At 40.0% G+C, this 15445-nt stretch overlaps 1 protein-coding gene across 9 annotated transcripts in view; it reads left to right on the forward strand.

Annotated features, from left to right (window-relative positions):
- Positions 1-15445, forward strand: part of KIF16B (kinesin family member 16B) — a 131890-nt gene that overhangs the window by 10701 nt on the left and 105744 nt on the right. For all 9 annotated transcript variants that reach the window (XR_003915973.1, XM_029961652.1, XM_029961653.1 and 6 more), the window contains exons 4-10: positions 2014-2130; positions 8527-8624; positions 9133-9242; positions 9833-9975; positions 10831-10999; positions 11156-11287; positions 14367-14542. Coding sequence is in view for 8 of the 9 variants with exons in the window: in XM_029961652.1 (XP_029817512.1) it covers positions 2014-2130; positions 8527-8624; positions 9133-9242; positions 9833-9975; positions 10831-10999; positions 11156-11287; positions 14367-14542 (945 nt within the window). In the remaining variant the exon portion in view is untranslated. The remainder of the gene's footprint in view (positions 1-2013; positions 2131-8526; positions 8625-9132; positions 9243-9832; positions 9976-10830; positions 11000-11155; positions 11288-14366; positions 14543-15445) is intronic.

The following is a 15445-nucleotide window of genomic DNA, read 5'->3' on the forward strand; positions in this document are numbered from 1 at the left end:
GATAACAATAAATCCTAAACATGGCTTAGATGTCCATGTTCAATATGCTGCTGTTAGTGTGTCCCACAACCCTGGACCACCTCCTTCATCCTTACTGCCAAGAGTGTGAACTTCTCTTGCACCCACATAAATATTGTTGTTCAAGTACTGCTTTAATTACAATGTGTGCAGCACATTGAAAATAAAAGTTTTTAAACCATAGAAGTCCAGTTCCTAAACAAATGCTATGCAAGCTATTGTTTTCTTGTGTTATTAATTTTATATTTAATTGAAAGACTTTGTAGTTAAGCTCTTATCAAGTTGCTGCAGAATTTCCAGTTTACTGCACCAATGGCATAGGAGAAGGGCATCTTTCATTCACATTCATCTTGCCATGAAATCAAATTGATCTTGGTTGTTGGTAATGCAGTTGCCTGGTGCCCTTTTTTCACGATTGTTGGACTTTTCCATTTGAAAGGCAGAAAAATAAATGAAAATCTGTCTAATACCACATGCCCCATTAATGTGCCTTGTAGATGCAAAATATGCCTTAGTATTCAAAAATTAAAATGGGGATGGCAATTTACCATCAAGCTTCTTAGTGTTCCTGACAGAGAAACAAATAGAATTTTGACATTCACTGCCCTTTTGTGACAAACCAGTGTCCCATCCTAACTGTCTTTTCTTGTAACCTGTGTGTTAAGCCTTTGTGTTTGGACAATATTGACTGTAACTATCCTGTGTACTACCTCAAATCACTTTGCAAGGTATACATAGATTTTTGAAAGGGAAAATTCAGTCAAAACAGTAGTGCATAAAAGCTTGGTCCAAATGGTGAGGTAACAACTTGAGTATAGTGAAAAAGAGGGGAAAGAATAAAGGAGCTTTGGCTGATCTTTATACTCTTTCTCTTTGAGAAGTGTAACTGGTTACAGCATTTGAACTCCTTTGCTCAAGGGAAGGTCAAGTGAAGTATTCCAAAGGCATGTTTGCAACTGAGGATTAGTGATTAAGGAAATTACCCAGCATTCTTTCCAGGGATAGGCAGCGTGATTATACTGTGTGTGTGCAATTCACTATTAATAATGGCTTGTTCTCCTTGGCTAATTTAAACCACACATAGTGCAGATGAGTAGCCAAACTGTGTGAACCATCTATGAGTTCTTGAAAATCATGTCTAGGTCGGGAGACACAGACTTATATTGCGAGAGAAATGCTGCACCGAGTGTTGCTCCTTGCTCAGCAGACCAGGGAAGGGTATGGTTCAAAAGGAGGGGTAATGATAATGAAAGGTCAGGAATCTGTAAGGGATATTGGAGCCAGTATTGCAGAGGAAGGTGGTGAAGGCACCTGGTGAGAGCTGAATCTAATAGGTGAGAACAGAGTCCCAAATTATGGGATGTGGAAGAGGGATTGTTACTAGTTTTTACATGTTGAGGGCAAAAGAGAAGGGATTAACTGATGAAAGAGAAAGCGAGTTTCCATGTTTGCCAACCTAAAAAGTATTGGTATGTAAAAACCAGTTAGGAAGGAAATACAAGAAAGGCCATATTCTTATACTTGATTAGAGCAAAAAACCAAAACCAACCAACCAAAGTCCTCCAAAAAGACAAACAAGAAACTGGCAGGATCACTGAAATGTTTCCTTTTGAGAAGGGACTGCATAATTGCAGAACATGGAGAGTTGGCAAAGATACAAAATGTGAGTAGGTATTAACAATAAGGGAAAGTGAATGAAGTGGCTGAGATTGCTGAAAGAAATTGGAGCTATACAAAAAGCATTTTTTTGTTCTTTGGAATGCAAGTAGATCTCTGACAGAAAAAGAAGTAAAAAATAAACTACTGCAATGCTGTAAAGTAGATCTGGTAGTGAGACTTAATATTTTCTTTGAAGTATTAATTTCCTCTCCTATAGTAAACATCACTGGAGTTTGCCATTGTATTGCGGTATTGTTAAAGATTTGTCACGCTGGACTGATGACAATTTTTTTTCCCCAAGCTTTCATTGACTTAAAAAACTTTATTTGTTTTTAGGTTTTCAAAAATCTTGGTATGGATGTGCTTAAATCTGCCTTTGAAGGTTATAATGCCTGTGTTTTTGCATATGGACAGACTGGATCTGGGAAGTCCTACACCATGATGGGAAATGCGGTAAGTTGTATTTTCCTAGAATCTTAGAATACCAGATTGAAAGGCCCTCAAGGATCATCTGGTCCAACCTGTTTTGGCAAAAGCACAGTTAAGATGGCCCATTACCCTGTCCAGCCAAACCTTACAAATGTCTATTGTGGGGGAATCCACCACTCCTCTGGGGAGATAATGATCTTTGTGGGTCCCTTCCAACTTGGCATATTCTGTGATTCTGTGATTATTTCAGTTGCTGATTGTTCTCATGTTCAATCATATTCTTCCCAAGAGTAACTTGTATCCATTACCACTGGTCTTTTGCATGTGACTCCTTGTAAATGGGGAGTTTCCATATTCTTTGTAGCCACGCTTTAAATACTGGAACATGGTTATAAGGTCTTCCCTGAGCCTTTTCTTCTCAAGGCTCAACAAACCAGCTCTCTCAGCCTTTCCTCACATGGCAGCTTCCCAGTCCTTCGGTCATCCTTGTGGCCCTTCTCTGAACCCTCTGCAGCCTGTCCACGTCTTTTTTGTGTGGCAGAGACCAAAGCTGAACACAGTATTCAGTTGTGGCCTGACAAGTGCTGAGTAGAGTGGGATAATGACTTCTTTATCTCTGCCCTTGTTGATGCAACCCAGCGTGGGCTTCTTTGCTTTCTTTGCCACACTATTCACTCATATTGTACTTACTGTCCACAAGATGCCCAGGTCCCTCTCCATAGAGCTGCTTCCCAGTCAATAGATCCTGGATTATGTTTTCCCAGGTGCAATAGCTTACATTTGTCTTTGTTGAACTTCATAAGATTCTTGTTAGCCCACTATTCCAGCCTATCCAGGTCTTCCTGCAGGGTGGGTCTCCCTTCTGAAGTGCCAACTTCCCCATTCAGTTTGGTGTCCTTGTCAAACTTTGTCAGGATACACTTGAACCCATCATACAGGTTATTTAAGAAGATATGTCAGACCCAAAATTGGTCCCTAAGGGACCCCAATCGAGACAGGTTGCCAGTTAGAGAAGGAGCTGTTTCTCACCACCCTCTGGGTGCAGCCTGTCAGCCAGTTCCCACCCACCACACAGACCCCTTGTCTAGATCATAATGCATCAATTCCTTTAGGAGCAGGCCATGGGAAGCCATGTCAAAAATCTTGGAGAATTCCAGGTAGACAATGTCCACTGCTTGCCCCACATCAACTGAACAGGTGTATTTTTTTATTCTGTAGCTGTGAATTAATATTATGTTATTGCAGGAGCATGTTTTTATGGAATTATTAATACTGCTGTCTGTGTGCTTCTGACCCCCACGTATCACACCTTCTAGTAGTAATCAGAGTCTTTAGAAGCTCTTTCTTTTATAGGAAGATATTACAGTTGGAAGAAGTCTATTTAAGTAATGCTCATTATTTTGGACAAAACCCAATAATTTTTGTTCAGTAACAAACCTCAAAATTTCAAATGTTACTGCTGATTTTCTATGTCCAGATCAAGACAAAAAAAAAGATACTGATTTTTTGGGAACATGAAGGACCAGCTCTTTCTGAAGAGATGTGCTTTTTAGACCTCTTTTGAAGAGAGAGAAGACTAAAATAAGTCCTTGACCCCTGTTTAGAGAAGGCTTTCGGGTGAGGAACAGAAACTGGGGATGAGAGTATTTCAGCACACCCTTATGAGACGATACAGTAGTTTTAATTTTAAGGATTAAGCCCTGTTGAGCACTGCAGTGAAGACCCTGGAAGAGGAAGGTGTGATAGGAGGAGTATTTCGTAGTTTATGAGTAAAGGATGGGAGTGGTTTCTTGCAAATGCCTCCATGACTGTCCAAGGAGAGAGAGAACACACTAAACTGTTGGGAGTGGAGCAGTTTAAAAAGGCTGACTGATGAAGCCTGTTTGCCAGGCAGCCTCTGCAGGTTTCATTCTTTAGTCCTTGGGAGAAGAAATATATTGTATCTTCTCCCGGTAGAAATGAAAAGGGGAATATTGTCCTTCCTTATATAGATCACTCTTCTGAAATGTGGTAAGATTGGGCACTTCGCACCTCCTCTAGCTTAGGAGAGTAAATTAGCTGTAAATCTTTTTCTTTCAGTTGCCACAAAATAAGTAGCTTTATATTTAACTTCAATATCGTAAGCAGAATAGATTTTTGTAACCAGAAAAGATGTTATGACCTAGATGTGGATTTCTATTTCAGAAATTTATAAAAGTGACATTTTTATGAGACTACCTCACTATATGTAATGACTGTAATCATCAAGACATTTTGCAAATGAATAGGTGCTGAAGTTTGTTTGACATTATTCAATAATAAAGGTCTAATCTTCTTGCCATGATACATAAATACTTTAATCTGGCTTTGTACAGAGCGCATATAAAATATAGTCAGCTGGCAAGTTAAATGCTTGAAAATTGATGGCCCTGTCAGAGAGACTACAGTGCTATAAGAAAACTTGAATTGGAAATAAATATTCTTTTTTCCCTGCTTCTCTTTAAAAAGTCTAGAGTCTTTAAAAAGTCTGGATTCTATTCTCATTTTGCTTTCAATATCTGCTGTTCTCGGTGCTGCGAGACTTCTCCTGCAATTCTGTGTGCAGTAATCACTTCAAGAGTTATTCTAATGGGTCTACATATCTCTTGAGCAGAGATACTGAAGTGAACAGAGATCTATAAAATATGATCTATCAGGAAAGTCAGACCTGTGTATACAGAGAAGGGAAGACTATGAGGGAATAAAAGTCTCCCAAGACATGAAAGGCTACTGCAGAAAGGAAGGGAATAGTTTGTTCCCAATGGTCAAGGTAGATGGGTAAAAACCAGTACATTTAAACTGCAGTAAGAGTTTTCTGGTTAGGTAGCACAGAAGGACAACAGGCTTTTAATGGGAAAATTCAACTCTGGATGAACTACCTATTTTGGTTCTCCCGATTTCCATGTCTGGAAACTCTGTAGCTCAGAAAGAAAAAAGTTTAAGATGTAGTTGATCCTGCCTTGGAGATGTAGGAGGTGAAAATGGAGAAAATGTTTAAGTATAGTTTCTAATAAAGAGCGTACATTCTATAAATTGTACCTTGTACTGATACAATATTCTGGGAACTGTGTGTTCTTCTGTGGCAGTTTGAGCCACATTCGAAATCTAAAATCCAATTTTTGGGCTTCCCCCACCCCTTCTCAACAATTTATCCTAACACTGGAGAGAAACTTTCAGGCCAGAGGCTTCCGTAGGGGAAGGGGGAAGTATATACATTTATTTACACAAATAAATACTATACAAACTAAAGGCAACTATATATATATATATATTACATTACTATCAGTCAGTCCTTTCAAGCCCCTTTAAGGCTGATATGTAACAGTCTGCCGTGGGAGTGTTCCAGGCTCCTGAACACTCCCCTCTCACCAAGTTCTAGTTGTTTGTTGTAGTCTCTCCTCCTCATGAAGTCCAACAAGATAGCTTTGAGTCCTTGCTCTTCTGCTGTAGTGATTTCTCCCTCTCAGTGTCTCACCTCGGTTTGTAGGCTGCTGCAGTGCAGCTTATTAAGCGTCCACATCCTGGAATCTTCCTTTCTCCACATCAGTTCTCAGCTGCCCCCGGTCAGCTTTGGCAGCAGCTCCTGAGCTCTTGGCTCATCTCCAGTTTTGCCTGGGACTCTTCTCCCGAGCACCAAGCTGATTTATCAGCCCGTCCACTTGGCTCTGCTCAAGTGCTGAGCCTTAAAATCCACCCCCCACCAGCCTAAACGCAGTGGGGGAAAAAAGCCCCCCCTACAGCTTCACTGCAGAAAAGGAGGGGGAAGAGGGCTTGGCTGCAAAGCCTGCCTCTCTCCTCTTACCTCAGGGGCTGTGAATCTCTTCCTTCACAGCACACACTCCAAATGCTGACTCTAACTCTAGCCAAAGGCTGAGTTGGGGGGTTGCAGGGCTCCCCTCTCCCCGCCGGAGGGGAAGAGAGGGAGCCCAGCCACCCCCTGGCCTTGTCCACCTACACACAGCAGACAGCAACAGCAAAACAACCAAGACTGCACTGCCAACAGCTTCCGGTGCTGTGATATATGATTTTGAGCAGAAGCAAACAACAGGAGTGGTGATTGGCTCTCCAGGGAACACTGCCCTGGCACCCAATCACCTCTGACCCCCCCCAGCCTCTCAGGGGGGCCAATTTCAAACTATGACATCTTCCTTTCTCATCACTATATTGCTATGGTTGAAGTTAATTAGAGCTAGTACTTCATATTTTAAGCAGTTGCTAAACTATGTCAGGCACTAATGATTTGCCTAAAACTTTGTGATAGATCTTTCATGTATTTTTCCTTAAGCTTTAATTAAAACTATTCAGGTGTTTCCAAGCACGAGATGAAAGAAAAGTCTTTTTCCTCTTCCTGTGTTTAAAAAAAATTAAAATAAAACATATGTGGGAATTTCCGACACCAACCCCTGAAACTTTACCTGGAAGTAGAGATTGATAATTGATACATATTGGGAAAGGCTCCTCCTCTGTTGCCAAAGGCAACTGTCTCAAAAGAAAAGCCTGATTATTCTGCAAGTTTCTCCCTTTATCTAGGAGTTGTTTTTTTTATTTTAACCCAAGGTGCTGTCATCTGAACAGCTAGGTATGAGAGGAGGAGAGAAGATATTATTATGTCAAAGAATGAAGGCTGGTTTGAGAAAGACAGCGAGGCTCTGATTAAAGGAGGAAGAAGTTGGAAAAGGGCAAAATGGAGTGGTAGAGTATGATTAAAAAAGAAGTGACTGAATGATAATTGGAAATTATATCTAGGCAAAGGAAAGAGAAAGAGGAGCTCAGAGATGGCACCTGGAAGATGTTTGCTGGGACAGAGAATGAGGACAGAGGGACTAGTGTGGGAGCAGACTGGAGTGAGCTTTGGCAAAAAGGGTTGGATTTCATGTGGAGGTCCAAGTAGAAGAGAAATCTTTGCCCAAGGAACACTCGCCCTGTCAGAGTCTGGTGCAGGGGAGTCCACTGGCTTCGTGTTGTCCTGCTGCCAGTTCCCTGTAGAATCCCACCAGGCAAATTCTTAGATGCCTGGAGTGCCTGGGCTGTGTTCACATTGGATGTGTGGTCTGGTTTGCCCTAATTTGCCTCCTGCTTAATTACAAGGCCCCTGACTCAAGGCGCAAGAGCATTTCTTGCCTCAGCAGTGAATAGAATTAGAATTAGTCCATCACATCAGATCTCTTACGCATTTTTAGACTGCAGGCAAATTGTATCTGACAGACTGTTTTGTAAGCTGCTTCTGAGGCTGGAGCTCTGAGCCCAAAGCTCATGTGTATGTATATGTCCTCTCCCTTTATTCCTGGGAGCCGTGGCTCTGAAGGAGTAGCTGTGGCTGTCCTGAAGTGATGGGAATGAGGTATGCTCAGCAGGTAGTTGGTCATCTACCTCATCAGACTTGGTAGGAATGGGGCAGCTGGGAGCATGTGGCCCCTTGTCAGATGAGACCAGAACTGCATGGCCCTCTGCTGCTCCTCTCTGCTACTGGGAAAAAGCCTTGTAGCTTACTGTTTGGCTGGAAAGGGCACTCCCTGGAGCAATGGGAAGAGGAGAGCTCCATGCTAAGTCTCTGGGTATCTCAGTGGTAGCTGCTGCCTGCAGTCTGACGTGTTTGACATCAGTGGTGGAGCAGCAACCTCACTGGGAGGAGGCTGAATTCTCCAGTGCCAGCTTAACCAAGAAGCTGACATCCTGCTGCTGCTGTGTTAGTTGAAGTGGCAAGGACCCTGTAATGGATAGTTGCAGCCCTGCTAGTAAACCACAGTCTGTAGGGAGCTGTGAGAAGAAATAGTTTTTTTCAGATTGCTTTCTTAAACCAACCGAGCACTTCATGGATAAAAACCCCCTCTTTAACTGCAGAGTCAAACATTCAGAAGTTAAATATCAAATTTAATTTAGCAGCATTGTGGTATACAGTGAATGTAGGTTAAATTTTGTTGTTGTGTGCTAATTTATCCAGAGGATCTGCTGCTTCTTTCAAGACAGGAAGGACTGTGAGCTGGGGATGGGGGTGTTGAATGAAAATGGCTCATGTATATGGCTTGTCCCATTCTCTGCAGTTGTTGCCAAGTCCACAGAGAAGCAGTTAGATAAGATACTAGTGAGATAAGGCAGTTCATGTGTTGCTATGAGGAGCCAGTTTCTGCCTTGGTTTTGGATTATTCAAACTGAATGAGAGGGACAAAACATATTGCAATAGCAAAGAAATGGAGCTAGTGTATACATTCTGCACACACAAGTGTTAAAGTGGCAAGCTGACTGCAATTAAATAACAGGCAAGGGAGTATTTGCTGAAAAGTTTTGATATTCCCCCTTTTTCTGGATGCTGAGACTCTCAACTTGTGACCTTGAGTTTTACTTTTCCAAAATATATTGTGCATGCATATATGACCTTGGAAATAAGAATGGTTGTTGTTGCAGGGTGATGCAGGTTTGATACCTCGAATTTGTGAAGGATTGTTCAGCAAAATAAGTGAAAAAACAAAGCGGAATGAGGCATCCTTTCGAACAGAAGTCAGGTAGGTCTTGGCGTGTTAGCAGTTCCCAGGTTATCAAACTTATTTCAGTTACAACCACCCTGTTTCACTTTATCTCTGAGAAAAGTGTGTGTTCTTCAAAAATAACTTTCTACGCTTGGCCTCAGTCCTATAATTGATTTTTGTTGGCAGTCATAGTCCAAATGCACAGCACTTGTAACTTCAACCCAAGAGCTGAGCATTTTGCTTCATTTAAATGACAGTGAAAATTTCTTTGCTACTGGACAACATCTTCCTTATTTTTACCCTTTATTTCAGACTGACATTAGGAGATCTTGATCTTGCTGATGTCTGCTTCCTTTCCACTTGCTTCTTGCTTTTTTGGCTTTTTTCCATCTGATATAATAAGTTGTAGTCATTTCTATCTTAAGCCAGCTTTGGATCTGTTTTCTTTCTCCAAACCTCTTGCCTTCAAACACAGTGTTCACGTGAGTTTCCTTTTTTAACGACTCTTGAATCAGTCAGTGGCTTTTTATTCTTTCTCTTTCAGTTATCTGGAAATTTATAATGAACGTGTGAGAGATCTTCTCAGAAGGAAGTCATCAAAAACTAATAATTTACGAATACGAGAACATCCAAAAGAAGGACCATATGTTGAGGGTAAAAACACTTTCAGTGTTCTACGCTGGATATTTTATTACCTTCATATATTCTAAAGTGTGATGTCTAATTGCATAGGGCATTTTATCTTTTTAAATATAAATGATGATCAATACAGTGCTTTGCTTTGGTAAAAAGCATGAAAGGAATAGCCTCTCATTTTGCATCTCTACTTGCTTTCACAATTCTAATATTATTATGTAGGTTTTTTACCTATAAATTTATAACATTTTAAAATAGTGTTAAGAGATGCAATTGGTTTTAATAGTTTGTTGACTATAATTTATAAATATTAAATGTTTAGGAACCTATTAGGATCTAATTGTCTTATTCTGTTCTCTACCAGGGAAGGTTCATGTCTCTTGTGGGATTATGCTCATGTTATTGTACTAAATAATTTAGTAAGATTGCATATTTTTTTCTTATTTACTATAAATGTGTGAGTTGTCTGCTGTTCACATAAGGCCTCATTTCTTTCCTTAAGTGACAATTGGAGCAATACTTTGCAGTAGTGAGGGTAATTTGAATCTTTTTGTAAAGTAAAATCGAATGCATGTATTAGCACACTGTAACACTCTGCTTTTCTTTAGACTTGTCTAAGCATTTAGTGCAAAATTATACTGATGTAGAGGAACTTATGGAAGCAGGAAATATAAATAGGACAACGGCTGCAACTGGAATGAATGATGTCAGTAGCAGGTCTCATGCCATTTTCACAATCAACTTCACTCAGGTAACAAAACAAAACGAAACTCCCTGGAGAGATTTGACACATTTCCTCAGAGCATAGTGATCTTTTTGTTTATATGTAGTAAACTCCTTTTCAATGACTCCTGCTCTTCATCATTGTTTTTGGGTGTGCTTTTTAGACAGTCCATGGATAACCTGCTGGATGCAGAGAACGCAGCATAGAAGCGGTTCCCTCTCCTGTCAGAACTTTGCCTGTCTCCACCCAAACACACAACACACACACACACAAACTCCCGTGCACCTTCTGTTCACTAATGATGAGTTGCTTATTGCAAAGCTTTCAGAAGAGGATGAGAGGCAGGCAGCAAAAGGTTTTGTTCTATTGTTGTACTGCGAAAGTAGAAGGACGTTTGAAACAGGGCAATCTCAGTTGATTTGTCTGAAATGAGATAAAAAATTAGGAGGAAACCTCAGTTAAAAATATAAAAAATTGCAATTGTCACTTGGAGGTGGAGAAGAAATGGAGTGTAAATGTCTGTTCATGCTATAACTTGTTGAAAGCTAAATATGAATATAAATGTTACAAGCTTAATGAAATGAATGCAGCACATGTTCATTGTGCATCATGTAAATTCCAACTCAGTGTCACTGCTTGTCTGTAAGTGGCTACAAAGTTGCAAATATTACAATTTAAAGAAATAATATGGAAGTTATACAGCAATTCATTTTCAAATGCCTTTCTCTGGCAACTCTAATACACCCATCTTCTGAAGCTCTGCTATTGTAAATAAGTTAAATTCAGTTGTGTCATGAAAAAGGCCACTTAATTGGATTTAGTAAAATTGCAGCATTTCATAGCTTAACATACTTTTCTTTGTTTGTTTGTTTTTTTCTGTAGGCTCAATTTGATTCTGAAATGCCTTGTGAAACTGTTAGCAAGATTCATTTGGTAGATCTTGCTGGAAGTGAGAGAGCAGATGCCACTGGTGCCACAGGGGTTAGATTAAAGGAAGGAGGGAATATTAACAAATCTCTAGTTACTCTGGGAAATGTAATTTCTGCCTTAGGTGAGTCTCCAGTTTTTGTGCTTGTCTGTCTTGAGGTTTTTTTAGTCATGAAATACCTTTCTGTTTATTTACTTACACAAATAGTGGCCTAACACATACTGGTTTTGAAAATGAATAAAAATACATAATTGCTTTTTTTCTACCTCCACATCACAGCTGATTTATCTCAGGATGCAACAAATCCACTTTCAAAGAAGAAGCAAGTATTTGTGCCTTACAGGGACTCTGTGTTGACTTGGCTGTTGAAAGATAGCCTAGGAGGAAACTCTAAAACTATAATGATTGCCAGTAAGTGGTTTTAAATTACTTTTTTTGCATTATAAACAGTTCGTGCTTAATAGGAGTGTCTATAAATATTTAGATTCCAGATGTTTTGTTAAGGCAGAACATTGTTTGCACATATTAATGGTTTCTTTCTTTCTGAGCTTTCTGGTAACACTCTGTCATTACTTACACTCTTTAGAGTGTAAGTAAGGCTTTGTGCATCCAGTCAGTACTAATTTGTGAATCAGTTTGCTATTCCAAACTGTGTTGCTTTTTGTTGCATTAGTAGCAGAAACAGCCTATTATCTTTTGACATTCTGTGGGGAGGACTGTCATTTTTATTTACTTTACTGAATGCACACAGTGTTTTAACTTTTTGTCTAAATTTAATTATTTATGATCAGTCATCTTGCAAACTTCTCCTTTTTACCTGTAGGATGCTCTGTAAGGATCCTTTGGTTTAAAACCCTACCTATGACGTGTATTGCAGGTTTGTCAACAAATTGAAATGGGAATTCCATTCCCAAAACCCCCAAGTGAAGCCAGGAGGATGTTTAAGGGCAAGAGAGGATGTTGGATGTTGGAGATTGTGGAATCACAGAATGGTTTGTGTTGGAATAGATCTTAAAGATAGTCTAGTTCCACCCCTCCTGCCATGGGCAGGGAAACCTTCCGCTAGACCAGGATGCCTAGAGCCCCATCCAACCTGGCCTTGAACACTTCCAGGGTGGGGAATCCACAGCTTCTCCGGGCAACCTCTTTTGGTGTTCCTCCTTGTCCTATCACTATCTACTTGTGTAAGAAGTCACTCTTCCCCTTTTTTATAAGCCCCCTTTAAGTACTGAAAGGTTACAGTGAAGTCTGTCTGGAGCCTTCTCTTCTCCAGGCTGAACAACCCCATCTCTCTCAGCCTGTCTCCATAACAGAGGTGCCCCATACTTCTGATCAACTTCATGGCCCTCATCTGCACCCAGTCCAACAGGTCAACATCTTGTGCTGAGGACTCCAGATCTGGGTGCAGCACTGCAGATGTGGTCTCACAAGGGCAACCTAGAGGGAGAGAATCACCTCCCTGGACCTGCTGTCCCCACTGGTTTTGATGCAGCCCAGGATGCAGTTGGCTTCCTGGGCTGCAAGCACAGAATGCCAGCTCATGTCCAGCTTTTCATCCACCAAAAAGAAATCCCCAAGTCCTTCTCCACAGGGCTCCTCCCAGTGAGTTCTTCTCCCAGTCTGTACTCATGTCTGGGATTGTCCTGACCCAGGTGCCGCACCTTGCACTTGGACTTTTACCTCATCCTCCCTTGGGACCACTTGCCAAGCTTGTCCTGGTTCCCTTGGATGTGAAGAGAAGAGCAGCTCTGAAACTTCTCTCTCACTTTGCTGCTCAAGTGAAACATGGTCTCAACTGATGCAGTCCTCTTTTGGGGAATGGTAGGAGAGCAGAAATGAGGGAATAAAATGCATCACATCAAATTCTGTTTCTTCAGTCACTTTGCTACAGTCAAATTCTCTGGATAGCAGTTCCGTGTTGCATGACTTTGGAGATGTTTTTGGAATCCATGCCACTTCTTTTCCTCAGGCTAATCGTAGTAGTGCCAACAGAAGATCTGGACCAGACTCAGCTTTGCCTTTCTGGTTGTTTAAGTAATGCTGTGCTGGCAACTTTCTTCTTGATGCTTTTTTTGCAATTACATGGTTGAGTAACTTTTTTTTTTTTGACACAGGGATTGGGAAGAGAAGTTTTAGAAACACAGTGAGCTTACAGTGCCTGTACTAATGATTACAGTGCCTAGCTTCTTTTTCAGCTACTTCCCCATCTATTAGTGATGCCTCTGTGAGGCAGAGCCCTGATGGTTGATCTTTTCTCCAGCAGTAACTCTACTGGTAACGTAGCTGAATTGCCTAACAGAGCCTGACAAGCTGTCTGGATAAGTTTGGCCTGCCTTTTCTGTAACTAAGCACAAAAACATGCAGGAAGATCATTTCAAACTGTAGAAAAGGCTGTTATAAAAATACATCCGATTCTGATTTGTCATATTTCTATAACGTATTGTAACATTCTTCCAGAAAGAGAATAATTGAGTAGTGGAGAAGAGACAGTAGATAAAGCAAGGAAGTGATAGTGTGAGCTAGGGGAAGTGTAGTCTGTTGCCAGGTGCATCTCCCATAATTCAGGGAGTCTCTGTGACAAAAAGAATATTTGTTACTGTTGAGAGAATGAGAAAAGACAGAATATTTTAGTTACTTGATTATTTTTTCGGATGTTTTCATTGCCTGATTCTCTGAGTCTCTTGTTCAGTTTGATCATTAAGATTTGTGGTCCCTCATCATTTCTGGATGGTGTTTGCTTCTGTGTTTTTGCTCATATATTTGGATGCAGTCATTATCTTTTTAATTGGGAATACCCTATATATTGTTAGGAAAATTAAGGGAAGGATAGCATTTGCACTTTCATTTAAAGTTCTTTGTTTTTGCTGGTTAGGTTGCTTGTAAAATAGTATTGGTTTCTCTTGATGCATCAGATAGTTAACAGTTCTGTGTGCTGCCAGATGTGTGCGGCTCAGCAGAACAGCAAGGTTTGTAGATTATAGAAGCTCTTGTTTTGGTTTTCATGTCTGTTTTCTGTTTATTTATGTTTAATTTTCTTTTTAATTTCCCTTTAAAAGGACTGAACTCACTGTGTTTTACATGCAATGTTTTTTCCATTCAATGATTATATTGGTACTTTTAAAATACTCAACATTTTTCACATTGGTATTGTAAAAAAAAGAAAAGCCTGTGAAGTATTCATATAGGACATTTATACTTACCAGAGAAATGTTCAATAGATTGACAGCAAGATTTCTTTGCAACGCTTGATTGTTAGCCTGATTATTCTAACACACTATTCTCATACAGTATTTACTTATAAGCAGAGTTATAGTGACATGAAAGCAGTCGAGTTGGGTGCAGAGTTGGAACAGATTGTAGCCATACTGGTTAATCGTCTATTCCTGTCTCTTTATCCACATTAAGTTTATCTGACTTTTAAAATATAAACTAACTTTAGTACATGAAACATATGGTGCTGGATGAACTGTTTCTGATTTCATCTCCTTAGCTATTTCACCTGCTGATGTCAATTACGGTGAAACTTTAAGTACACTTCGCTATGCAAATAGAGCCAAAAACATCATCAACAAGCCTACTATTAACGAGGATCCCAACGTCAAACTGATCCGTGAGCTGAGAGCTGAAATAGCCCGATTAAAAGCCCTGCTTGCTCAGGGGAATCAGGTTAGCTTTACTTGGAATTTATGTGTAATTTTCCTTGAGTTATAACATCTATTTCTAGAATGTAATGGGATAATTATCTTTCATTATATTGATTTGAGTAAACAAGCTCCATGAGGCTATGAATGAATATTATTTTCCTGATTGAATCAGTTTCCATATGGCCAGCAGATTACCTCTTTTAACATAAGGGGGGAAGAATTGTCATCCAAAAGCTTTTAGGTTTCTCTTGATATAATCAGAGCTTGATTGCAGTGTGCTGTGGAACAGATAGTCACCACAGCATAAGGAGACTGAACTGAGACATGTTTCCTGGGTCTAACTTGATGAACTGAAGAGGTACTTTAGGTAGTACCTTAAAATAAATAGAAGGTTTCAAGTATTAAGGTGCATAAATATGAAAATGTAGGAGTATGGATGGGTTTGAACAATACATTTTATTTGTGTTTGGCTGCAGAGTCCATAAGAAGGCACATAACATGCTAAATAGGTAAAAATGGTGTAAGAAAACACAAATCATTCTGTGCTTCCCTTTTGCATGATTGTTTTTTTGCTCTGTCAGTATAAGCTGCTGTAAACATTTGCTGCACAGGCTCAGTTAGGTTTAGTTTCTCCTGTGTTCCCAGGATGGTGAAACCAAGCTTAACAATAAGGAATATGCAGTTGGCTCAGGCCAATTGTCTCTTCTACATAATGTCACTCAGGACTACTAGATTTAATACTTGAGCAAATACAATTTGGAAGTACCTGAAATTCAGATTTATTTCTAGAATTATCTAATTCTATTTTAGAGGGCTGTGTAATGTGAAATGTTAGTTCAGCATGGACTTTTTGTAATAAAGGCTAATACCTCAGCTGGATTTTGTGCTATAAAACATTTGCTGAAGAAGGGGATAGGACCACAGT

The sequence above is a fragment of the Manacus vitellinus genome, unplaced genomic scaffold (assembly GCF_001715985.3).
Source record: "Manacus vitellinus isolate BGI_N305 unplaced genomic scaffold, ASM171598v3 scaffold_38_pilon, whole genome shotgun sequence".
In the NCBI taxonomy this organism is placed as follows: domain Eukaryota; kingdom Metazoa; phylum Chordata; class Aves; order Passeriformes; family Pipridae; genus Manacus; species Manacus vitellinus.